Source organism: Bombina bombina, chromosome 2 (genome assembly GCF_027579735.1).
Source record: "Bombina bombina isolate aBomBom1 chromosome 2, aBomBom1.pri, whole genome shotgun sequence".
Taxonomy (NCBI): Eukaryota; Metazoa; Chordata; class Amphibia; order Anura; family Bombinatoridae; genus Bombina; species Bombina bombina.
In genome coordinates, this window is record NC_069500.1 from 1,160,721,324 (window position 1) to 1,160,747,402 (window position 26,079).

General features: G+C 37.5%; 1 protein-coding gene across 3 annotated transcripts in view; it reads right to left on the reverse strand.

The window, feature by feature from the left end:
* Nucleotides 1–26,079, reverse strand: part of GLRA3 (glycine receptor alpha 3) — a 450,097-nt gene that overhangs the window by 75,946 nt on the left and 348,072 nt on the right. For all 3 annotated transcript variants that reach the window (XM_053703842.1, XM_053703843.1, XM_053703844.1), the window contains one exon: nucleotides 13,323–13,460. In XM_053703842.1, coding sequence (XP_053559817.1) covers nucleotides 13,323–13,460 — 138 coding nt within the window. The remainder of the gene's footprint in view (nucleotides 1–13,322; nucleotides 13,461–26,079) is intronic.

Here is a 26,079-nt window from a genome sequence, read left to right on the forward strand (position 1 = left end):
ATGCTTTATCTATAATGAATGTTACAAGTGAGCAGTTAAAAATTTAATTTCTACCCTTTAGTAAAGCAAAAAATCACAAATTCTTTGCTTTACTAAAGGATATGAATATTCATTCCTGGGATGAGACAAAGTGACAGTGAAGAAAGGAATTCAGGCAAGATCGCACTAAAACTGCAGCGAAAATAGCTGTATATGGTTTAAAATGTAGTGCAAATCAAAGCCCCATAGAGTTCCTTTCTATACTGAAAAGTGCGTACAGTATGGCTGAAAATAATCTCATATTTGAATGCTCAGAATTTGTGAATTTATTTTTTGAAGCACTGCCCACACCCATCAAAATTAATTTAGCTAGAGATTTTGATGAGAGCTGCTCATTGGAATGGCTGATCAAAGAGAGTATAAAGTTATACTCTATTCTGCAGTCCGGTGAACAGGGGGATAAAAGGGAGAGAAAGCCCAATCCTAAAGTAGTAGTGGCTGAAATTAGGGTGTCACCTAGCCCCCTCAATTTGGAGTCTAAAAAGAAAACCTATGCAGAGGTGAGCAGAGGAGACAGGCCATCTCCACAGAGGTTTAACTCTACCCCTCCCCCAACATGGGCTGAGGCGCAGACAGACTATACCCAAAGTTGGGGACATACCCAAGTAAATAATTACTCCCAAAGAGAATACCCACAAAATAATTGGTATCCTCACAAGGGTAAATACAATAAATGGCGAAAATACTCTCAGGGTAACCAGACACCCCAAGTTAATAGTGCTCCCCAAAATACTAGTGCCCAGGGGCAACCACGCCAGGATAGAAACAGCGGCCCTGATTCTGAGGGAAACCGAGGGCCCAGGAATCACTACTATGGGGCATCAAGGGATAGGCCCAGGGGTAGAGGTAACTTGAACGATCAAGTAGATCAGCTTAGTACCCAGCTAATTCGGTTGAGCGAATAAGTCGCTAATATGAGTCAAGCATTTATAGCTCAGCAACCTAAGAATCCTTTTTTAGGGGTACAGCCAGTGGCCAGCAGTGGGACACAGGCACAGTCATAAATATTGCAGTATCCCCTGAAAGGGAGAGGAGAGATATACAAAATAAAATAATAAATGTCAATAATGGTACTAATCATATTCTCTCCCCACAGACCGGAAACAGACGATTTAGCTGTGATGACGAGCAACCTCGGCCAGAAAGCATTAACAAATCCCTTCCTTTGCTGCATTCTCTTAACTTTGTTTCCACAGATGCAGTACACAAGAACCCAGTCAACCCTATTAAAGAGGGAACCGGTAAGAGTGAAGTCTCTTCTGCATCAGGTAATGCAGCGGATTCAGGTAACACGTGACGAAGCCCACAAGTGTGCAATCATGCCAATTTTATGTGTGAAATGATAGAAACTGCAGGAAGATATGTATTAGCTGAGCTGCAGGATTCAGTTTCCAACCCTATCATGGGATTAATTGATACTGGGTCTCAGGCAACCATTTTATCCCACAGGCACTACACACAGCTAAATGAGCTAACACCCCACAAACCTAAAATAAAAGAATTTGATTATTCTCTAATAGGAGTTGGGGGTGACTCTCTAAAAGTCTACGGTACTGCATGGTTAAAATTTAAACTGGGGAACAGGGTCATAAGACACCCTGTCATTATAGTGGATCTGCCAACTGATAGTTTAATTATTGGTAGTGATCTCCTGAAGCGATTAAGCACCATAATTGATTGCATAAATAATGTAATTTGGTCACAAGTAAAATGGCCAATAAATTATGAGCAATCCGGTATATCTCACAGCCGACATAACTGTCAAGTGGTGGAAGAGAAACCAGATGCTGTGGAGATTCATTTCAGGAATAACTCTGTACCTGAAATCACTATTTTACAAATAGATGATGAGACTCCTTTAAGTGGCTCTGATGGTAATACTTTTAAAATTTGCCTGGAAAGATAGTGAATATTTCCTTAGACGGCGATGTATTAACCATATCTCTTCACAAGGGGGGATCATAAAATCCCTAAAGGGAAAGCCACGCTCAATACCTTGCAGGAATTGAGAGAGAGTTAAAGAGGATCTATTTATCCCTTTACAAGTGCATGACCTTGGGAAAACCAAATATGCCAAATTGAGCTTAAAACAGGAAGCTAGCTATATAAGCGAAGGCTTATTAGCGCAGATAGCTGAACCTAAAGTGATTAAATATCTTTCTCCCCAAGACCACTGTGTCCACAGCCTGGATGACAGGTTTGAAAGCTATAACATCACAGCCAAGTGCTTATTATCTGTCTCTATAGGTAATAAGTCAGTGAAGCACCTGTTTTTAGTTCTAAATACTCCCCATAATCAAATATACATTGGCAATGACATCTTACATGGATATGCCATACAAATAGATTTGATTAACTCTTGCTCTGGAGCAGGTTAAAGGGGGACCCTGAAGTATTTCAGGATGAAAATGCAGCCCTGAAATCAAACCAGCAATTGCCATATGCTGTGAATATGCAGGTGTCTAGCGATGATATAATTCCTGCTGGGGCTGATAAATTTCTTTTACCCTTACAGGTAAAGAGAGGTCAGAAATTAAAAACTTCTGAAACACTAATTTGCCTCTCACATAGAATACAAAATCTGGGTATCACAATGACCTACACTCCTTTGGTAAATATTGGAACTATTCCAATACATGTTATTGTGCATAACATGACCCCACAGGATATAATATTATCCAAGGGAACTATCATAGGATATGCGCTAGAATCAATTTATTACACTTTTGGATTCCAGAATAATATAATTGGGCTAATACCTGAAGGATACTTAACTGAAGAACAATTAAAAGAACAATCATTTGCATCTATGCAAAGGGTCTAAAAATAGGGTCTATTTACAATTCAGTCTATTTATCCCTTCAGCTCAGAGGAAGGCATCTGTGAAATTGAAGAAGCCTCTCTAGTGTTTGATCAGCTGATCAAAGATCAAGAATACTCCAATACCCAGAGTCATGGGGGCAATGTAAATTATAATTAAGGGGATCTCACCTCTAGATTGGAAGAAGCCTATGAAATAGGAAAACCTGACATCTTTCCAGGATTTCAGCAAATAGTCGAAGAACAAATATTTTTAGCCAATGGCTGTTCCAGCAATGATGAACGCCAACAGCTTCGAGAACTCCTGATGGAGTACAAGGATATTTTTGCTAGGGATTCTTATGACTGTGGGACTACAGACTTACACATTGCAAGAATACAAACAGATCCCAATGCACCACCTGTTTTTGTTAAACAATACAGACTTCCTTTAACCTCATATGATTCTCTTGCAGAAATCATAAGGAACCTGGAAGAAAGAGGTATTATACAACAGGTACACAGCTCTTATAACAATCCTATTCTAGGTGTTCTCAAGCCCAATGGACAATGGCGTTTGTGTGCTGACTTAAGACAGCTAAACAAACGAGTGTACATATCTGGTTGGCCTGTGCCATATATTGACCAGTGCCTTGCGCAGATGCAGGGATCCAGAATATTCACTACCATTGATTGTGCACAGGGATATTGGACCATAAAGGTACATGAGGAGGACCAGTATAAGCTGGCATTCTCATTCCAAAAGGTCCAGTATGCATTTCAGAGACTTCCTTTTGGATACATAAATTCTGGACATGTATTTGCTGTATTCATGCATAAGGCTATGCCTGATTCACTGGAAAGGGGGACCTTATCTTATGTTGATGATGTTTTAATCAAAAGCACAGACTTTGAAAAACACATCACATAGCTTAAACACGTCCTCAGCCATGTTAAAGGGGTAGGTGTCAAATTATCCCTACAAAAAGCTCAATGGTGCCGCACTCATGTAAACTTCATGGGACATCAAGTTACTTCTGAAGGGCTAAATCCTCAGAAGAAAAAGGTGGAAGCTATAATAAATTCTAAAAACCCAGCTAACTTAAAGGAATTGAGATCATTCCTGGGTATGATGAATTATTCTTGCAAATTCATTGATAATTATGCAGAATTAGCTAAACCACTACTACTTCTTCTAAAGAAGGATGTGAAAGGGCACTGGAGTGAAACTCAAGAGACAGCCATAAGAGAGCTGAAGAGAAAACTCACTCAAGCACCTTGCTTAGCATACCCTGAATGTGGTAAACCTTTCTTTTTAGAGACAGGTTACACAGATATAAGCATGAGTGCTGTTTTATACCAAACGCATGATAATTTAGGCAAAGCCATTGCTTATGCGAGCAAAACTCTATCCCCAGTAGAAATAAAATTTAGCGATTGCGAAAAAGCCCTCTTATCTACTGCATGGGCTCTACAAAATTTCTGCAGCTTTATACAGGGTGAGAAAATTATTGTAGAAACGGCCCACCAGCCTTTGCTATATTTGCAAAGGGAAAGAATAAGAGATGGGAATTTGTCTAATAGCCGCATAACAGCGTGGTCTCTTTCCTTACAAGGCTGGCCTTTCGAAATTCGTTACAAGCAGAATAAAAAGAATCCAGTTGCACAGGGGCTTGCTGAGCTCCACGACTGTACTGCTAAAGATCCTGGGGAAGAATTATCAGAAGATGATTTCCTGGAGAAACAATTGCTTTCCCCATATAAAATGTACAATGAGGACCATTGTCAAACATTACCTTGGATATATGTTGATGGTTGTTCTTACCATGCCACTATTGATAATGAGTGCAGATTAGTCGCTGGCATTGGTATAACTTGGGCAAATGGATTCCCAAATATATCTGTAGGTTTCAACATTGGACCAAGATCCAGTCAAGTTGCAGAACTCACTGCTGTTCTAAAAACCATTGAAATGGCTATTGAACATGGTATTCATGAATTTGTGATCATAACTGACTCAAATTATGTGCGTGACAGTTTTGTTGAATACCTGCCAACTTGGAAAAGAAATGGCATGCAAAAAAGCAATAACAAACCAGTCAAACATGGCAAGTTATTCTGCGAGATTGATAATCTGGTGGTATCCAATGATTTAACCATACACTGGAAGAAGACCTTGCGGATTCATTAGCCAAACAAGGAGCCATAACTGGAGAACTCCTTAATATCCTTAATATCGACCACTAAATGGGTGCAATTCAGGTAGAAGCCATTACCAGAAACCAGGCTAAACAACAGAGTGAGCCTAGCCGGGTACAATGGAGTCAGGATTCTCCTAGTGAGGACCTCATCACTAGTCAAAAAGAAGACCCCATTGTAGGCATCTTCTGTAAACACATAGAAGATCCTGAAAGCAATCCCATCTCAAAAGATGATTGTATTGGCAAAGAAGATCTTAGAATCTTAATGAAATCCAGATCACAATTTAAGTTACAGGATGGTTTGTTAATTAGAACCTCCAAAACCGGCATCCAGCAATGGGTAGTACCCACCAAGTTCAGAGGTCTAATTCTTCAACATGCCCATGATGCTCCCACATCTGGTAATCGTGGTGCCAAACTCACGTATGAAATATTGCGTGATTATGCATTCTGGCCACACATGTTGAATAATGTTCAAACCTACTGTCAAGGTTGTCTAATCTGTCCACAGTTCCAACCCACTGCGCCAACGCATAGAGCACCATTGCAGAAAAGGGGGATGGTAATGCCATGCTTAGATATACAAATTGATTTTATTGATCCAGTAAATAGGTCATCAAGGGGTAACAAATACATGTTAACAGTGACATGCCTGTTCACTAAATGGGTAGAGTGCATCAGTGCACCTAACAATAGTGCTGAAATATGCGCAGCATTGCTCAACAACCACGTGTTTTCCAGATTTGGTTTGCCCCAAAGAATCGAATCAGATCGGGGAACCCACTTCACTAGCGAAGTGATGACCAAAATGTGGAAAATACTAGGGGTAAAAAGAAAGCTCCATATTGCTGATAGAGCTGTCTCAAGTGGTGGAGTAGAGCGTTACAACCAGTCCATTGTTAAAATCCTCAAAAAGTTTATGAGTGAAACGGGTAAAGACTGGGATGTAAAACTACCTCTAGTCTCAATGTCACCTTTTGAACTGATGACTGGTAGAAGAATGGTTCTACCTCAGCATCTACTGTACAGTACATCAGACCAGAACTTGATAAATGCTGCCAATATGCATCAATATGTGGAGAACCTAAGAAAGCACCTGCAATATGCCTTCACATTTGCTCAAAGGAACTTAGAGAAATCCGCAACTACCACTAAAACCTATTATGATCTCAAAACGTCCAAAAGTAATATGAAATAAATGATAAAGTTTATCTTTATAACTTTGGAAGAGATCAAGTTAAGGAGAAGAAATGTCTCCCATCATGGAAAGGTCCTTTTGTCATTACTGACAAAATATCTCCAGTGGCCTATAAAATAAGGATCCCCAAAAGTGATAGTTTAATAAATAAATGGGTCCATATCAATCAGTTGCGAGCGTGTCATCCTAGGTCCCAACTACAAGTCATAGAGGGAGAATGAAGTGTAATATCCCCAAATGCACTAAAGACATACTATAGTTTAAAGATGCCTAGCTGATAAGCATGAAGGCTCAAAAATGACGGACTCTCTTCATAAAAGACTGTCTATGATGCATACCGTCAATACACTCACCAAATACCATTGACTTTAAGCCAATTTAAATACATGTGTCCTACATCTATTTAAAATTGGAAGGGGGATTTATGTCAAGGTATATGTGAAGATATATATATATATATATATATATATATATATATATATATATATATATATATATATATATATATATATATATATATATATATATATATATATATATATATATATATATTTGGCCTATCAGCACCAAATGATTGATTCATTCATAAAACATTAAATGCATTGACTTGAAACCCATATTAAATCCTCCCCCATTCAGTATGCAAAGTTAAAATGCATCCAAGTGAGGACAATAAAACATTTGGTTTACTTAACTTTAACAGCCACAAACAAAAGACCATATGGTCACTACCTGGAAATGTGTGATAAAATCTCCTACTCCTTATAAAGTAGCCTAGTAGTCTGGCGTAAGTGACATATTTTGTGGGAAAGTAACCATTTACATTTCAATGCAAATTAGTCCCTGCTGTGTAATTGAAGTAATGAAAATTTGACCAGCTAAAAACAATTTTTTTTAAATTATACTCTTAACCCCAAAATACAGCATAGAAATTAATATATATATATAGATATAAAATGTTTAAGTTATTCCAAAGTTAATAAAATTTCTCTGTGTTCCAGGAAGCTAATGGAAAATGACAGGAAGAATATGAATATGGATATCTGTGGACCTAAAAAGCAATGATTAATAACACTATTATTTTATTTCAGATCTGCATAGACAAGATTCATGCATTCAGGATTTATTAGAAATATGAAATATATTATATTCATGTTGGGATGCAGTGCATTACTGAATATGAAATACGCTATGGTTTTTATATAAATGCCAGGATACTGAAGACTATTTTAAATGGATTTTAAGCTAATAGTTAGAAGTATAAATTACTTTGATGTAATATGATATTAAAAAGAATACTGATGTTTCATATTAAAATAATCAGAAGGAATATTGTGACATAGTACAAAACATTTGAACATGTAAATTATTAATGTAAAGAAATTATGGCATTTATTACACATTTTAAAGAAATATTTTTAAATGTTAGAAATGATTAAATGTATTGCTTTTTGTTTATCATGCTGCCCCCCGATAGCCAAAATCCGGTGTTGCGATGCAAGAATTACAGCCAAAAGATAATTGGTTGTGAACAAAGATGCATCTCCCTAGCAACATACATTGCCAAAATGATCCAATCACAAAGCAGATCCGTAGGGGCCACCCATTTGTTTCATCAATGATTACAAGACAATATAAGCTGTGTGCAGGATAGGAGAGGCTGCTGATGATTTTGCTAAACTGACTGAAAACTGTTGCGTGGGACACAGTCAAACTATAAGCAAAGTGGGCTATACCTTTTATAAAAAAAAGGTTGCTAATTACAGGTAATATTTTAAAACAAAATATATGCATAGTCACTGCAGTTAAATTACAGCTGATAGATTAAAGAGAGCAGTTTGTTTTTTAACTAGTATTTCATAACCTGTGTATTGTTAATCAAATCCTTGATGCTAAGAAATTTAACCTGGCAAACATATAGATACAGATCTTAGAATTTGTCTTAACTGTAGGTAATTAAGAATTTATTTCAGCTTAGACATATGCGTTGGTTGTTTGCACAGATAATATATACAATTTCTGATGTTTTAATAAGAGTGTATATTGTTCTATTGTTTAACTTAGCACTGTTGATTGTACCAGTCTAAATGTTAGTAGCTAATATCTTGGAATCTCATTGTGTTAATTGACTGAAATTCAAGTGTGAATAAGGCTAGCTCTAAAAGTAAACTTTTATGAACTTTGCATAGCATATTTTAATAGTTTTAAATGTGTACAGTATTGATTCATATTCTTGTTCCTACAAATATATTTCAATGTGTTTATAAATATCAACTAATAAAAAGAATTCAGGAATTTATATTAATGTTATGGTTTCTAGTATATGCATATTGATTAAGGGTTTAATTTAAAGAAAAATTATTAAATATATTGTGTTATAACCCAGCCATATACTGACAGGTTGGTGAATTAAAACAGAGATTTAAGGAACGAGGCTACTCACAAAATTGCCTGAAAAGGGCATATAGTAAAGCGAGATATCTGAATAGGCAGGAAATTCTGTATAAATCAAAAGACAAACCCGAAAGAAGAAACAGTAAGCTTTCTAAGTACTTAGAATGATTCCTGGGCAAAAATAAGATCAATCCTTTTAAGACATTGGCATTTTCTAACTCTAGATTGCTCAATAGCTAAATGTGTGGGTAAAGCACCACAAATGACAGTCAGAAAAGCTCCAAATCTCAATGATAAACTTGTCAAAAGCCACTTCTTATCTAACCAAGGTAGCACTTGGCTATCTCAATACAAAAGCACAGATGGTACTTTTAAATGTTCAAAAGGTTCAGTATGCACTAACATGACAACTAATAAATTCATCGACAAATTTGGAAAACAATGGTACATTCAGGGACACAAACTGTCAAAGTGAAGGAGTAGTATATTTAGTTTACTGTAGTTGCCCTTGTTATTATATAGGTAAAACCTACAGAGAGCTAAAGGAAAGAATTAAAGAACACAAAAGAGAGATTAAAAACAAAATAATTGACACTAGCAGTGTAGCAAGACATTTTTTCCATAAACATAACAGTAATAAGCATGAACTTAAATTTAGGGGATTGCAAAAAATAGACCTTAAAGAAAGAGGAGGTAACCTTGATGAATTACTATTACAAAATGAATGTAAATGCATTTATAATTTAAAAACACTTGCACCCTTAGGGATGAATGAAGAGATAAACTATGTATGTTTTTTGGGTGAATGAACTACTTGTGAGTATTCTAAAATAAATACATTCTTTTCTGAAGTAAACATAGTTTAGCTTTAAAACATGAGAGGGTATAAATTCATATCAAAGTACCATCCTCAAAAAATAGATAGGAATCGTGATAGAAACTACTAGATATCTGTCATAAGACACGTAACAAATTTTCATAAACTATTTTTAAAATACTTATGCCTGAAAAACCGCCATACCCTGAACTATTAGACGCATACATAAGGATAAAACATATATGATCAATTAGATCTTAGCTGTATTATTAAGTTAGTGTAAATATTTTGTAGCAAAAATGAATTTTAGTATTCACATTGCATTGAAGGGGAGCAAATTTATAATATCATACTATTTGTATCAAACTGTTTCAATTGTATATATTCTCACTGAGTAATTTGCATTTAAATAACGATTGGTTATTGTTACAAAATGTTACCATTTTGCCCCAAACAACTTAAATAATTTAAAGGCTTCAAAATGAGAGGATTTTTCCTCCATTACTTTTTATTTAAAAGAAATCATAAGATATCCATGATCATGTGACTTTCATTGGAGCCGGAAGAAGCCCCAGAGCCTTAGGGGTGAAACGCGCATAGCTGGCAGTTGTGTTTGCTGGAGTAACAAAGGCAGAAGCTATTAGGAACGGAGATGTTTGGAAGAAGAGTCTGGAGGTGCAACCACATTTTCAAGGCATACTATCGAGACGAACAGAGGAGAGACAAACACTCTAGGGGAATACACCATACTATTGGGATCAACAGGTGTACCTAGGAGGTGTGGCACCGCGATAGTGGGACTCCCTCAGAACCGCAAGTATAAACCGCTACAGCAGATTTTTTGAAGTATAAAAGCGGTATCAAATATGGAAACCATGATTGTTATTGCCTAATTGTGGGACTGCTACAGAAATAAGGAACATTAATACACAGTCACAATCGCCTGAGCACAGTATTTAGTGCATTTGCCGAAGCAAAGGGCAGTAATTGCTCAGAATTTCAAACCCAGACATACTCAGTCCTTCTACCATATATTATCAGTTTGATATTGGTACATTCAACCACAGGATATATTCCTCTGTTCCAGTGCTGGGAACTCTTGCCATTTTTTTCTGTGACCTTAACAGAATTATGGAACTTTAAGTTATCATTTTGTATATATAATTAGATTTTGTTTTGTGGTGAGAGCTCTCTAATATGATTAGCAATCATGATTTTTTTCATAGTGCACTATGATAGGAGTTGAATGGCCTAATTGTATTGTCTTATATTTCATGCCTTTAGGTAGCTCCAATAAATGCTTTACTAATGCTCCCCTTCTTGCAGTGAATTTATGCATTATGCATTGTTGAGTTTTTTTAACAGTATAATGTTATGTTGAGGTTCTTTAGCGCTAGGGAAATATATCCACATATCTGGGATTAGTTAGTGCTGGATAGGAATTGCTGATTAACGTTTTTTGTTTAATTAATATATATATATATATATATATTTACCATATACTTTTTAACCCTCATAACTTTTGTATATTTATATTAATATTTTTTTTATCAGTACTTATATGAGTGTAACAGTAATTTTCAATGTATTTATGTTGTATTTAGTTCAACACACTACTCTTTACGTGAGATTTTCAGTTCCGCTAACCTGATGAGCATAAAATACGATTGCAAGTTACTTTCAACTTGTTATACGAGCACTATTTCCATTGCGTGCAAAAACACAATATCACTTGTGCGCAACAGTTAGCGTGCCACTTGTAGTCTAGCCCTTAATGTAGTTCAAATATCTATATTGTTATAACATTTAATAATGCTTTAGTATATTATTATTCTTTAATAATGTTTTAATGGGTACTAAAGTGTTGATTTATCAAATGCAATAGACATCATTTTAAAGGAATACAATCCCTATATATTTTTTTGTGTTTTACATTATTTCTATATCTATCTATATGTGTGTATATATATATATATATATATATATATATATATATATATATATATATATATATATATATATATATATATATATATATATATTTTATAGTAACCAAAAATTCACACATACAATATGAACTGTCAGCTTGGACCCAAATGACATATTGCTGTGATATTGCTGTGATAAGATTCATTTTTGTAATACATCAATCTGAAGTAAGCTTTCCAGCAATAGTATGTGGGTGTAAACATCACAGTAATAGGTGGTCACCCGCACAAGAATCAGAAGATGGATTTTCTCTGCTGTTAAGAAACATCCTTGGAGTATTTCAATAACACTGTATTGCTGTCAGGAGACAGGGCTGTCAAACACTGACATGAAAATGTTGTAGGAAATGAAAGCTTAGTTTTTATCAGACCTCATGAACCCAAGAAGCCATTTTGCTGTCATTTCTAGATGCTAAAATGAAAGAATGAGGTAAAAATTGTAAATTTTTATATAACTTGATTTCTGTGAATAATTCAGCCACACACACATTATTTAGAATTTGTTAATTTTAATATTTAATTTGCAATTGAAAGGTTTATCTTTCTTAAAGGAATCTCAAATAGAAAGCTTTTTTTCTGAGAGAATATTTGAGTATACAGTGCATGGCCTACTGCTTAATGTTGGTTGCATGTTTTAAAGAGGATAAAATGACAGTTTTAGAAATTACAGTTACATATGGATGAAGACAAGAACTTTTATTAGTCTGGGCAGAATAAGGCTAATAGCACTGAATTACATTAAGCCCCATTCTTCACTAAACTCTACAGACCATATTATTCATTAATAAAGTTCCATTATTAAAGGGAAATCCTATTGTATTATAAAATGCCTGCTGCAAAGGAATTCAATTCATAGACCCCCATTTAAGTAGCTACGGATAGATAAGGTTCTGAGTAATCCTGCCCCTTGCTGAGCAGAGGCTTTCAATCACCTAGATTAAATCAGTCTGGGATGATTTTAATGTTGATTAAGAAGCTGTGGTCTTTAGACTTCTGCTTCTTAAAGGGATACTAAACCTAATTTTTTTCTTTAATGATTCAGATAGAGAATGCAATTTTAAGCAACTTTCTAATTTATTCCTATTGTCATTTTTTCTTCTTTCTCTTGCTATCTTTATTTAAAAAGCAGGAATGTAAAGCTTAGGAGCCGGCCCATTTTTGGTTCAGACCTGGGTTACACTTGCTTATTGGTAGCTGAATTTAGCCAGCAATAAGCAAGCACTATCCAGGGTGCTGAACCTAAAATGGTCTGGCTCCTAAGCTTTAACTTCTTTCTTTTTAAATAAAGATAGCAAGAGAACGAAAACAAATCCATGAGTAAGGAATGAGTAAGGCATGAGCTGAAACTCAAATGACCATTGCTGCACCCAGTACCCGTTAGTGATGTGATGTGATGTACTTTTTTGAAACTCTCCTAGTTTGCTAAGCACTTTTATGGCTACAATAAAAGTGAAGTTTTAGCCTTTTCACTAAATCTCCTGCCATGCTTTCTTGGATGATGATCGTTGGTGGATTTGGGAATTTGTACAGCGGTTTGAAGGATGACGATACTGTGAAGAAGGAGCTTTATGTACGGAGGCTGTGATGGTGGTAGTTGCAGATGCCAAGGCCAGAGCAGCTACAGAGGTAACACACCAAGGAAGGATAACTACATGAGAACTTGCTTCAAAGGTTCGTTCAAGGTCCGTATATATCTCGCATTAATCAGAAGTGCTATAATATTTGTTTTGAGTGGGACTGTTGTATAAGGATTTCAAACCCATTTTTGAATTACTTGAAAGGCATATTATACCAAATAACTTTGTACTCGCTCCGGTACTGAGCGCTGATTGGGGGTTATCTCCAATCAATTTTATATTTGATTAAGACTGCGGTTGAAGACATACCTGTATTATAGTGCTTTGTGCAGTAGCGCAAATCTTTCTCTTCTTTTAGCACAAACTGTGGAAGAGTGAGGCCATCTGCTATTTGTACAGGTGCATTCTCCTGCCACTCAAAAATTAGATCATTCATGGTGTATCCAACTGAAATAGGCAGAGAAAAAAATAATTAATGGATTATCTGAAGACAGAACACCAAATATTTATCATTTGCATTATGGTAACGATAATTATTCATTGAAAGGTCTAGAAAACATTTATATTTATATATTTTCTATGAAGCACATTACAGCAAGTACATCCAAACTATAATATTTGAGGGATATTTGACCCTGAAATAGTGCAGGTCTCAATTCCAGAGGCTAAGGGCTAAAGCGTCATCTCCTTGTTGTTGTCAAGTACTGTTATATTTACCCCCTGCAAGTAAAAATGACATCCAAAGGCATAGGCTTGTCGTTAAGAGGTTAAATGATAAAGATGGTGAAACAAATGGAAATACAAAGTATTGTGACATATCAAAGTAAAATTAAAAAGTCAGACAGACCTTGTTGAGTACCTTAGAGGAAATAAAAATATCAACTAGCGATGTAATAAAATGGAAAAAATATAACAAATTATATTATTGAATTAATTCAGTATTCTCTTTTATATCTTATGATTTGAAACATGACCTTATAGTCCCTGAATAGAAATTAACATTATATATGATGTGGACCTCCAAGTAAAACGTTTGATACTCAGTGGCGTGTTATGCATTCATTTGGAAAGCAGCTGTGGGATAAACTGATTATCAGCTGAAGCATGTCATCTGTTGCCAGAAGAAATATCCCAAATTCAAAGTCATTGAACTGACAAGAAACAACTGTTGTGTCAAAATGAATTTCACCAAATTTAATTTATTCATTTAAGATGTATAGTTTATAATGCAGGTTTCACTGAAAGTGTGTATCCTTTTTGTTTACGCTTTTAGATTGTTAACGTTTAAAGGAACACCATCAAATCCTTGTGAAAGACTCACTAACCTACACTATAAAAAAATAATATTTATGATGGCATACATGTCTACCACCTACAATCTCCTTTTTTATCAACCATTTGGTTGATTTATTTTGTTGAACAAATTGTAGAAACATTGCGGGTGATTTGTGGCTACTTACATATGCTTCTTGTGATTGGCTCTCTGGCCTGTGGAGCTTGCTATAGGTGTGTAAACCTTTTGTGGCGTTACACATATAGTTACAGTTTAGAAATAGTGCAATAAGATTAGAGCATTTATTGCACTTCTATATCCCTTTAATTGCATGTCATGGGTTTTATAATATTTATTAATTAACAAATAAAAATAATTTATATGCCAACAATAATCAATTATAAGTCAAGTAACCTTCATTTATATACTTTCAATTTGACTTTTTGCTTATGTGACCGTCTTTAAAAGCAAGAAAGGTGCCCCGCGGATCCTCTGGCATACTCCCCAAGTGAACCTTCAGGAATGAGGTTTACAAGGTGGCCTTTCCCCCCTTGAACCCCCCCCCAGGCTGAGGAAAAAAAGATAGTGAAGATGCAGGAATATATCTTACCGATCCTATATAAAATGATGTATATATATATATATATATATATATATATATATATATATATATATATATATATATATATATATATATATATATATATATATATATATATATATATATATATTTCATTAAAATTATGGGGGGGAGATAAAAAACTGAAATTAAAATCCTCCATGTCTCAAAATTAAATCAATGTAAATATTTGCACAAGAAATTAGTACATCTAAGCAAGTATCCCTGCTTGCTTTCCCCCAGAAATTTTTAATATGCAATGTTTCCAATGCACAAGAGAATTGTGGGTAAGATATGCAAATTCTCAGTTTTTTTGCTTCAAAAATACTGTTTTAACACAGCGATCCTTTTAAACAGGAATATGACAGCAAACCAGAAATCACTCACTAGACGAGCCTATTTAAAAGGATCGCTGTGTTAAAACAGTATTTTTGAAGCAAAAAAACTGAGAATTTGCATACCTAATTTGCATATCTTACCCACAATTCTCTTGTGCATTGATGAGTTCTAAAAAGAACGAAACAGGCTTGTCTAGTGAGTGATTTCTGGTTTGCTGTCATATTCCTGTTTAAAAGGATCGCTGTGTTAAAACAGTATTTTTGAAGCAAAAAAACTGAGAATTTGCATACCTAATTTGCATATCTTACCCACAATTCTCTTGTGCATTGGAAACATTGCATATTAAGAATTTCTGGGGGAAAGCAAGCGGGGATACTTGCTTAGATGTACTAATTTCTTATGCAAATATTTACATTGATTTATATATATATATATATATATATATATATATATATATATATATATGTGTGTGTGTGTATCTTGAGAACTTATACTTTATGCAATTATTTTAAGTAAGTTATTATGATTATAACTGTATTTTAAATGTATTTTTGATGTGTTTTGTGCAACTTTTTTGTCAAGCATAACAGTTAAGCAAACCTCTGCAGTCACACTATCCCGACATGCTTTACATTCAATTGCGCTCAATCAAATGTGTTTACTTTCAACTCATGCGTGCTACTTCCAACACGTGAAAAGAGCTACCATATACCCCTTATCGCTTGCACACAACAGTTAGCTCGCCACACGTAATCTAGCCCAATATAGTTGGATACTTTCACAAATTCAAGCAGAGATTTTTCTGATCTTCTCTCCTAACCATCCTGGATATTGGGGACTGTCACAGGTTGGGAGGTCTGCCTGTTGTCTCTCCATCACATTGCCCTGTCAGACCAAATGTTCTTATTTACAGGAACTCCCCCGACTCCCCCTACAACATACTCCAAATCCACCCAGCCAATGACAAGCATGGCCACTCCCACAGTAAAAAACAAATCATAACCCGGACACTTCTGGCATGTCTCCATCCAGAATTCACCTGTAGGCCTCTGCCCACAAGTCCTCCTCACCTCTCTCTCCTGGAAAACCCACTGAAAATGTTAAGAAAGACTTAAAAAACAAAGCTAAAAATGATCTACCGTACAATGATTTCCTACAGCAACACTGATGGGTTGGAATGGAGCCATATAAATATTTATGGCTTGTTTATTATTTGAGGTATGAAAGTAAATTCATATTTGTAGACATTGTAAACATAATACCCTTTAGTGATTCAACACTTACGAGCCTGTTTAAAGGATTAGAGGTAAACTATAGTTTTGTGTAACTATAAACAAATATGTGTGATGTACCTTTCATGCCTTTTCTATTATTCAGATCAGCAAAACAAAGGTCACTGAGACTGAATGAAGACCTAAAAACTAAAAATATACATATAAAGCAAATAAAAAAGGATAGTAATTAATAACAGAAACACAATGATATGATTCTAGTCAAATTTTCCAATTCTCAGGGCAGCAAGAGCTATGAAAGCCCAAAGGAGGTGGAAGAAGCTACAGAAAACAGAAAGCATGAAAGAGATCTGAAAGAAATACAGCTCTATAAACACTGTCTTCTATAACAGGACCTAATAAATCGTGGGACTCAGGTAGTGATGAATTTTACTTCTTACTCTTAACGTTTTAATCATTACGTATGCATGCAACACATGCATACACTCATACAAAAACACACACATACACACAGATGTACACACATACACACATGCAATAAACAAATGTGTGCACACAAACATATACACACACAAACACATACACACATGCACTCACACATGTGTGCACACAAACATGTACACACACACATGTACAGACATACACACATGAACTTACACATGCGTGCATACAAACATATACACTCAGACATGCATATGCACACACACACTTACACACATACAAACATGTACACACACGTGCAAACAGACACGTACACACAAACATGCATCCACACAAACATGCACATGCATACACGCAGACAAACTTGTACTCAGACACATACGTACACACATGCATATAGACAAACATGCGATCATACAAACGTGCACACAAACATGTAAACAAAAACAAGTACATACTCACAAACACATGCACATGTACACACACGTGCAAACAGACACAAACACAAACATGCACCCACACAAACATGCACATACATGCACACAGACAAACTTGTACACACACATATGTACACACATGCACATAGACAAACATGCATTCATACGAACGTGCACACAAACAAGTACATATACACATACACACAAACACATACACACACATACACACATGTACACACACGTACACACAGACATGCACCCACACAAACACGCACACACAGACAAACATGTACACATACATACGTACACACATGCACATAGACAAACATGCACTCATACACACAAACAAGCACATACACACACATACACACAAATATGCATACACAAACATGCACATGCTAATATACAAACACATTCACACATACACACAGAGAAAAATGCACACACAGACACACAAACACATACAAAGAAACAGAATACACTTGAAATAATTGCCAGCAAACTATTTTACAAATTGCTACATTCAAATTACTGGGAGCAGTGTTGAGAGAATCAATGATCCTATGGGGTAGATTTATTAACTGTCGGGAGGACATGATCTGCTGTAGCGGGTCATGTCCGCCCGACATCGCTAAATGCCGACAGCATACACTCTCAGCATTTAACATTGCCAAAGCATTTCTGGTGAAATGATTGTGCAATGCCGCCCCTGCACATTCGCGGCCAATTGGCCGCTAGCAGGGGCTGTCAATTAACCTCAGAGGTGGCGGATGAGTTAAGGAGCGCTGCTTCTTAACTTTTGTTTCCGGTGAGCCTGAAGGCTCGCGCGGAAACAACTGCATTCGTACCTTGATAAATCTAGCCCTATATGTACAGATTTATAGATAAATATATATATATTAAAATAACCTTCTAATTTAAGCATCTACTCTCAAACCATTTTTAATGTTTATGCTCTTTATTGCATATTTTATTTGATGCTCATTGTATTTATTTATGGTGTGTATATATAATAATATAATATAATATATATTTTAAGATACTATTCCCTACCTATGATTTTCCTATAAGTTTAAGCATGTGTTAGAGCACTTGGTACTCTTTCTCCCAATTTGCCTTTTACTCCTCAGAACTTGCTTAGGTTAAAATTTAATGAATGTTATTCTTTATAGAGAGAATAGACTACAGAGCATTTAATACATTCAAATGTACAATATAGGAGCACAATATCACATTGATGTCTGCTGAGCTATGAAATATTATCTAATTTGTACTAGAACTAATAACACTACAATAATAAAAATATCCAGGGTCATTCATTAAATCTATACACCAGTCTTGTCAGTGGAGGGGAACAGATTTATGGATTTTCATCCTGGCATACTTGTAATATTTTTAGCTTTGTGATTTTTATTGGTATACTTAACCGTATTCAATAGCATAGTGTGCGCTAAACATATTTGATGATATCACTAAAAGTGCTTTTGCTAAGAGGTTTACTGTATTGTTTTCCCCTTTCTTAGTTCAGTTTATTTAACAATATTGTACCTAGTTTGGTAGAGTTTGACTTGTTGTTTTAAACGTGGACAAGATTTGCATTATTATTATTATCAGGTATTTGTAGAGCGCTAACAGGTTCTGCAGCGCCATGAACATAGGTGGTATATAAAAACAATTACAGGGATCAAATGGGTAGAGGGTTTTGCTGAGAGTTGCACTGTTGTAGTCGGCTCTTATGAAGGAGGACTACAAACAGCTGGGCTCATAGGCTTACTTGCTATGGGGTTAAAGGGTATAGCAGTGGAGATAGGAAAGTTAGTGTAGGTTGTATGCATCCCTGAATAGTAGAGTTGTCAGGGAGCACTTGAAGCTTTTTAAACTATGGGAGAGTCTTGTGGAGCGAGGCAGAGAGTTCCATAAGATGGGAGCCAGTCTGGAGAAATCTTGTAAACGGGAATGTGAGGAGGTAAAAAGAGAGGGAGGAGAGTAGAAGATCATGAGCGGAGCAAAGGTGTCGAGAGGGAGAGTATCTGGAGACAAGGTCTGAGATGTTGGGGGGAGCATTGCAATTGAGGGCTTTATAAGTCAAAGGGAGAATTTTGTGTTTAATCCTGGAGGCAAAAGGAAGCCAGTGAAGGGATTGGCAGAGAGGTGCGGCAGATGAAGAGCGATGTGTAAGGAAGATGAGCCTGGCAGAGGCATTCATTATGGATTGTAAAGGAGCTAGGCGGCAGCTAGGGAGACCAGAGAGGATGGATTTGCAGTAGTCGAGGTGGGAAAGGATGAGAGAGTGGATTAAAATCTTAGTTGTGTCTTGTGTAAGGAAATGTCTGATTTTAGCGATGTTTTTAAGGTGGAAGTGGCAGGCTTTAGCCAAGGACTGAATGTGAGGAGTGAAAGAAAGATCTGAGTCAAGTGTGACCCCAAGACATCGGGCATGTAAGGTTGGGGTAATGATGGAGTTATCAACAGTTATAGAGACATGGAGGCCTATGTATCAAAGGTCTTGCGGACCTGACCCGACAGTGTGGATTAGGTCCTCAAGACCTTGCTGAATGTGGAGAGCAATACGCTCTCCAGATTTAGCATTGCACCAGCAGCTCACAAGTGCTGCTGGTGCAATGCTGCCCACTGCAGACTCACGGCCAATTGTCCACCAGCAGGGAGGTGTCAATCAACCCAATCATACTCGATCGGGTTGAAATGTGGCGATTCCTGTCCGCCTGCTCAGAGCAGGTGGACAGGGTTATGGAACAGCGGTCTTTCAACCGCTGCTTCATAACTGCTGTTTCTGGTGAGTCTGAAGACTCGCCAGAAACACGGCCCACAAGCTCCATACGGAGCTTAATAAATGAGCCTCATGGGGTGTGGAGATTGTGGAAGAAGGGGGGAAAATAAGGAGCTCAATTTTGGAGAGATTTAGCTTGAGGTAGTGAGAGGACATCCAAGATGAGATATGAGAGAGACAGTTAGTGACACAGGTTAGCAAGGAAGGAGATAGTTCTGGTGCAGAGAGGTAGATTTGGGTATTGTTGGCATACAGATGATAGTGAAACCTGTGGGACTTTATTAAGGAACCTATTGAGGAATTGTAGATTGAGAAGAGAAGGAGACCGAGGACAGCACCTTGTGGCACCCCAACAGAAAGAGGTAACGGGGCAGAGGATGCCCCAGAGAAGGCTACACTAAAGGTACAGTTAGACAGATAGGAAGAGAACCAAGAGAGAGCTGTGTCACAGATGCTGAAGGATTGGAGGGTATGGAGCAAAAGAGGGTGGTCGACAGTATCAAAGGCTGCAGACAGATCAAGGAGGATAAGTAGAGAGAAGTGGCCTTTGGATTTTGCTGTAAGTAGGTCGTTGGTAACCTTAACAATTGCTGTCTCTGTTGAGTGAAGGGGGTCTAAATCCAGATTGCAGTGGATCAAGGAGGGAATTTAATGTAAGGAAATGGGATAGACGTGTATATACTAGTTTTTCAAGAAGCTTTGAGACAAGAGTGAGTAGGGAAATAGGGCGGTAGTTGGATGGGGAGGTTGGATCGAGAGAAGTTTTTTTGAGGATAGGTGTGACTAATGCATGTTTAAGAGCTGTGGGAACTATACCAGTGAGAGGATGAAGATGTGTGTGAGTATAGGGGTAAGGGTATAAGAGAGGGAGGGGAGTAGTTGTGAGGGGATGGTTTCAAGGGGACAGGTAGTGAGGTGAGAGTATAGTATAAGGGCAGAAATTTCCCCCTCTGTAACAGGGGCAAAATAGCTAAATTTATGGCTATGTGGGTTTTGGATGATTGTGAGCTTTTGAGGGGGTGGGAGACTGGTAGTATGTTGAAAGCTGATTTCATTTCTGATGGAGTCTATTTTGTTGTTGAAGTAGCTTGCAAAATCTTGTGCTGAGAGAAAAGTTGTGGTGGGATGTGGGGGTGGGTTGAGAAGAGTATTGAATGTGGAGAACAGACGTTTTGGGTTTGAAGAAAGAGAATTGATAAGAGTGGAGAAGTAATTTTGCTTATATAGATTAAGGGCAGAATAGTAAGAGTTCAAGATGAATTTATAGTGAAGAAAGTCAGCATATAGACCAGTGGTTTTCAAAGTGTCAAGCGGGAACCCCTGGAGCAGTCTCACTTTGCACTGTCTTAAGGAAACCACAAGCAGCAACTAAATTTGGTAAAACATAGAATGGTTTTAAAAGCCGACAATGACAATTGCCATGTCGTGGTGGAATAAGGCAAAGGGCAGATGAAGATGGAAAAACGGCGCTAAGGTGGAAATCACCCAGAGACTGCGCTGCATTTGTGGTATTGCATTTAACACAGAAGTATAAATTAAAATGTGAGTGAGGCACTCGGCAGAATCAGCTTTTGAGAGCTGTGTGTGAACACTTCATCAGATGTACTGTAAATAAAGATTACAATTTTCTCTAAAGAGAAAAAATAAAGTAACATATATTATGGGGGGGCACCATCTTGAAATTTTGTGAGGGGAGGTTCACCAACTGGAAGTTTGAAAACCCTTTAAATAGAGACAAGCATAATCACTATTGAAAGGTTTGCAGTAATACAAACATTCCGGCTACCCCAAACACTGCTAATCATCATCATGCATTCACCAGTTAACATGGTGTTGGGATAGAAAAGGAGAGGGGAGCTGAAGTGCCAAATGGAAATAAATTATAACAACAAGTTTGTATTTAGCTGTTTATTTGTGCAACTGTTTTCTGTGTGTTTTTTAATATCTTGATTCTACTTGAACAAAATAGGTATTTTAAGGTTTGCAAAAGCTATGCTCAACACCAAGTTTTTTTTTCTTTGTGCAGTAACCAGCATTGATATAAGTTTAGGAATAAAATATTTTTTTTTTAGCTCATTGTCACTCTTTGAAGCCATTACACAAGAAATTTGCAAAGTTTCATGTTTGATCTCCCATTTATAGTGGGAAAATTGTTATGCATAGTGTATCTAAATGATAGACCACATTGTGTCTTGACAGCACTGGCACCCTCCCTAGCAACAAAGAACCATAGATTTGTAGAAAATCAGACAGAGTTCAGTAACCTGGATTTGAAATAATCATGAGTCAGATTACATTCACTTCTCTGTCTTCCTTGGTGGCAGATCATGGGCGAGATTACATATGCAGCGTAAGCTTCAGCGCAACTGCTAAAAACCTGTGCTGTCCATAATTTCACCTTGCACATCGTGGTCTCACATATACAACGCCGGCAGTTTGTAAAGTGATGTAAGTCGAATAAACTAGCGATGTCCAGAAATGAGCGTAAATACAAATATCTGGAGTCACCAGTGACTTACGGTACTTTAGAAACTGCCGGCGCCTAAGGAAAAAAAATATATCAAATCTCCCGTAAAAGTCTAACACGCCTCCCAAAAATAAACCCGACATGTAAAACCCTTATATCCGCCAACAAATCCACATTGGAACTAATAATAAAAGTATTAACCCCTAAACCGACAACCCCCCACGCAATATGCCTAATTAAACTATTAACCCCTAATCCGTCATTCACACATATCTCGATCTACCTAATAAAAGTATTAACCCCTTATCCGCCAACCCCAACATCACAAACTACCTAATAAAACTATTAACCCCTAATCCACCATTAACCCACATCGCAACAAGCATTATAAAACTAATAACCCCTAAACCACCAAACCCACACAAAGCAATAATTCTAATAAAACTATTAACTCCTAATCCGCCAAACCCCCACAACACAAGTACCCTAATTAATCTATTAACCCCTAATCTGCCAAACCCCCACAAAGCGAATAACTAATTAAATTACTAAGCCCCCTAACTTAACACCCCCCAATTACCTAAATTAAAAAATACTAAGTTAAAAATTTAAATAAAAAAGCTAACATTACTTAAAAATAAAAATCCTAAAATTAAACTAATCTAAGATTACAAAAAAAGTCTAACATTACAAAAAACAATAAACCAAATAATAAAAAATAAAAATTTAAACCTAATCCCGATGAAAATAAAAAAGCCCCTCCAAAATAAAAACACCCCCTAATCTAATGCCAAACTACCAATATCCCTTAAAACTGCTTTTTGTAGGGCATTGTACTAAGTTAAACAGCTCTTTTACCTTAAAAAACAGAATTTATGTTTACCTGATAAATTTCTTTCTCCAACGGTGTGTCCGGTCCACGGCGTCATCCTTACTTGTGGGATATTCTCTTCCCCAACAGGAAATGGCAAAGAGCCCAGCAAAGCTGGTCACATGATCCCTCCTAGGCTCCGCCTACCCCAGTCATTCGACCGACGTTAAGGAGGAATAATAGCATAGGAGAAACCATATGGTACCGTGGTGACTGTAGTTAAAGAAAATAAATTATCAGACCTGATTAAAAAACCAGGGCGGGCCGTGGACCGGACACACCGTTGGAGAAAGAAATTTATCAGGTAAACATAAATTCTGTTTTCTCCAACATAGGTGTGTCCGGTCCACGGCGTCATCCTTACTTGTGGGAACCAATACCAAAGCTTTAGGACACGGATGAAGGGAGGGAGCAAATCAGGTCACCTAAATGGAAGGCACCACGGCTTGCAAAACCTTTCTCCCAAAAATAGCCTCAGAAGAAGCAAAAGTATCAAACTTGTAAAATTTGGTAAAAGTGTGCAGTGAAGACCAAGTCGCTGCCCTACATATCTGATCAACAGAAGCCTCGTTCTTGAAGGCCCATGTGGAAGCCACAGCCCTAGTGGAATGAGCCGTGATTCTTTCGGGAGGCTGCCGTCCGGCAGTCTCGTAAGCCAATCTGATGATGCTTTTAATCCAAAAAGAGAGAGAGGTAGAAGTTGCTTTTTGACCTCTCCTTTTACCTGAATAAACAACAAACAGGGAAGATGTTTGTCTAAAATCCTTTGTAGCATCTAAATAGAATTTTAGAGCGCGAACAACATCCAAATTGTGCAACAAGCGTTCCTTCTTTGAAACTGGTTTCGGACACAGAGAAGGTACGATAATCTCCTGGTTAATGTTTTTGTTAGAAACAACTTTTGGAAGAAAACCAGGTTTAGTACGTAAAACCACCTTATCTGCATGGAACACCAGATAAGGAGGAGAACACTGCAGAGCAGATAATTCTGAAACTCTTCTAGCAGAAGAAATTGCAACTAAAAACAAAACTTTCCAAGATAATAACTTAATATCAACGGAATGTAAGGGTTCAAACGGAACCCCCTGAAGAACTGAAAGAACTAGATTGAGACTCCAAGGAGGAGTCAAAGGTTTGTAAACAGGCTTGATTCTAACCAGAGCCTGAACAAAGGCTTGAACATCTGGCACAGCTGCCAGTTTTTTGTGAAGTAACACCGACAAGGCAGAAATCTGTCCCTTCAGGGAACTTGCCGATAATCCTTTTTCCAATCCTTCTTGAAGGAAGGATAGAATCCTAGGAATCTTAACCTTGTCCCAAGGGAATCCTTTAGATTCACACCAACAGATATATTTTTTCCAAATTTTGTGGTAAATCTTTCTAGTTACAGGCTTTCTGGCCTGAACAAGAGTATCGATAACAGAATCTGAGAAACCTCGCTTCGATAAAATCAAGCGTTCAATCTCCAAGCAGTCAGCTGGAGTGAAACCAGATTCGGATGTTCGAACGGACCCTGAACAAGAAGGTCTCGTCTCAAAGGTAGCTTCCAAGGTGGAGCCGATGACATATTCACCAGATCTGCATACCAAGTCCTGCGTGGCCACGCTGGAGCTATCAAGATCACCGACGCCCTCTCCTGATTGATCCTGGCTACCAGCCTGGGGATGAGAGGAAACGGCGGGAACACATAAGCTAGTTTGAAGGTCCAAGGTGCTACTAGTGCATCCACTAGAGCCGCCTTGGGATCCCTGGATCTGGACCCGTAGCAAGGAACTTTGAAGTTCTGACGAGAGGCCATCAGATCCATGTCTGGAATGCCCCAAAGTTGAGTGACTTGGGCAAAGATTTCCGGATGGAGTTCCCACTCCCCCGGATGCAATGTCTGACGACTCAGAAAATCCGCTTCCCAATTTTCCACTCCCGGGATGTGGATAGCAGACAGGTGGCAGGAGTGAGACTCCGCCCATAGAATAATCTTGGTCACTTCTTCCATCGCTAGGGAACTCCTTGTTCCCCCCTGATGGTTGATGTACGCAACAGTCGTCATGTTGTCTGATTGAAACCGTATGAACTTGGTCCTCGCTAGCTGAGGCCAAGCCTTGAGAGCATTGAATATCGCTCTCAGTTCCAGAATATTTATCGGTAGAAGAGATTCTTCCCGAGACCAAAGACCCTGAGCTTTCAGGGATCCCCAGACCGCGCCCCAGCCCATCAGACTGGCGTCGGTCGTGACAATGACCCACTCTGGTCTGTGGAATGTCATCCCTCGTGACAGGTTGTCCAGGGACAGCCACCAACGGAGTGAGTCTCTGGTCCTCTGATTTACTTGTATCTTTGGAGACAAGTCTGTATAGTCCCCATTCCACTGACTGAGCATGCACAGTTGTAATGGTCTTAGATGAATGCGCGCAAAAGGAACTATGTCCATTGTCGCTACCATCAACCCGATCACTTCCATGCACTGAGCTACGGAAGGAAGAGGAACGGAATGAAGTATTCGACAAGAGTCCAGAAGCTTTGTCTTTCTGGACTCTGTTAGAAAAATCCTCATTTCTGAGGAGTCTATAATTGTTCCCAAGAAGGGAACCCTTGTTGACGG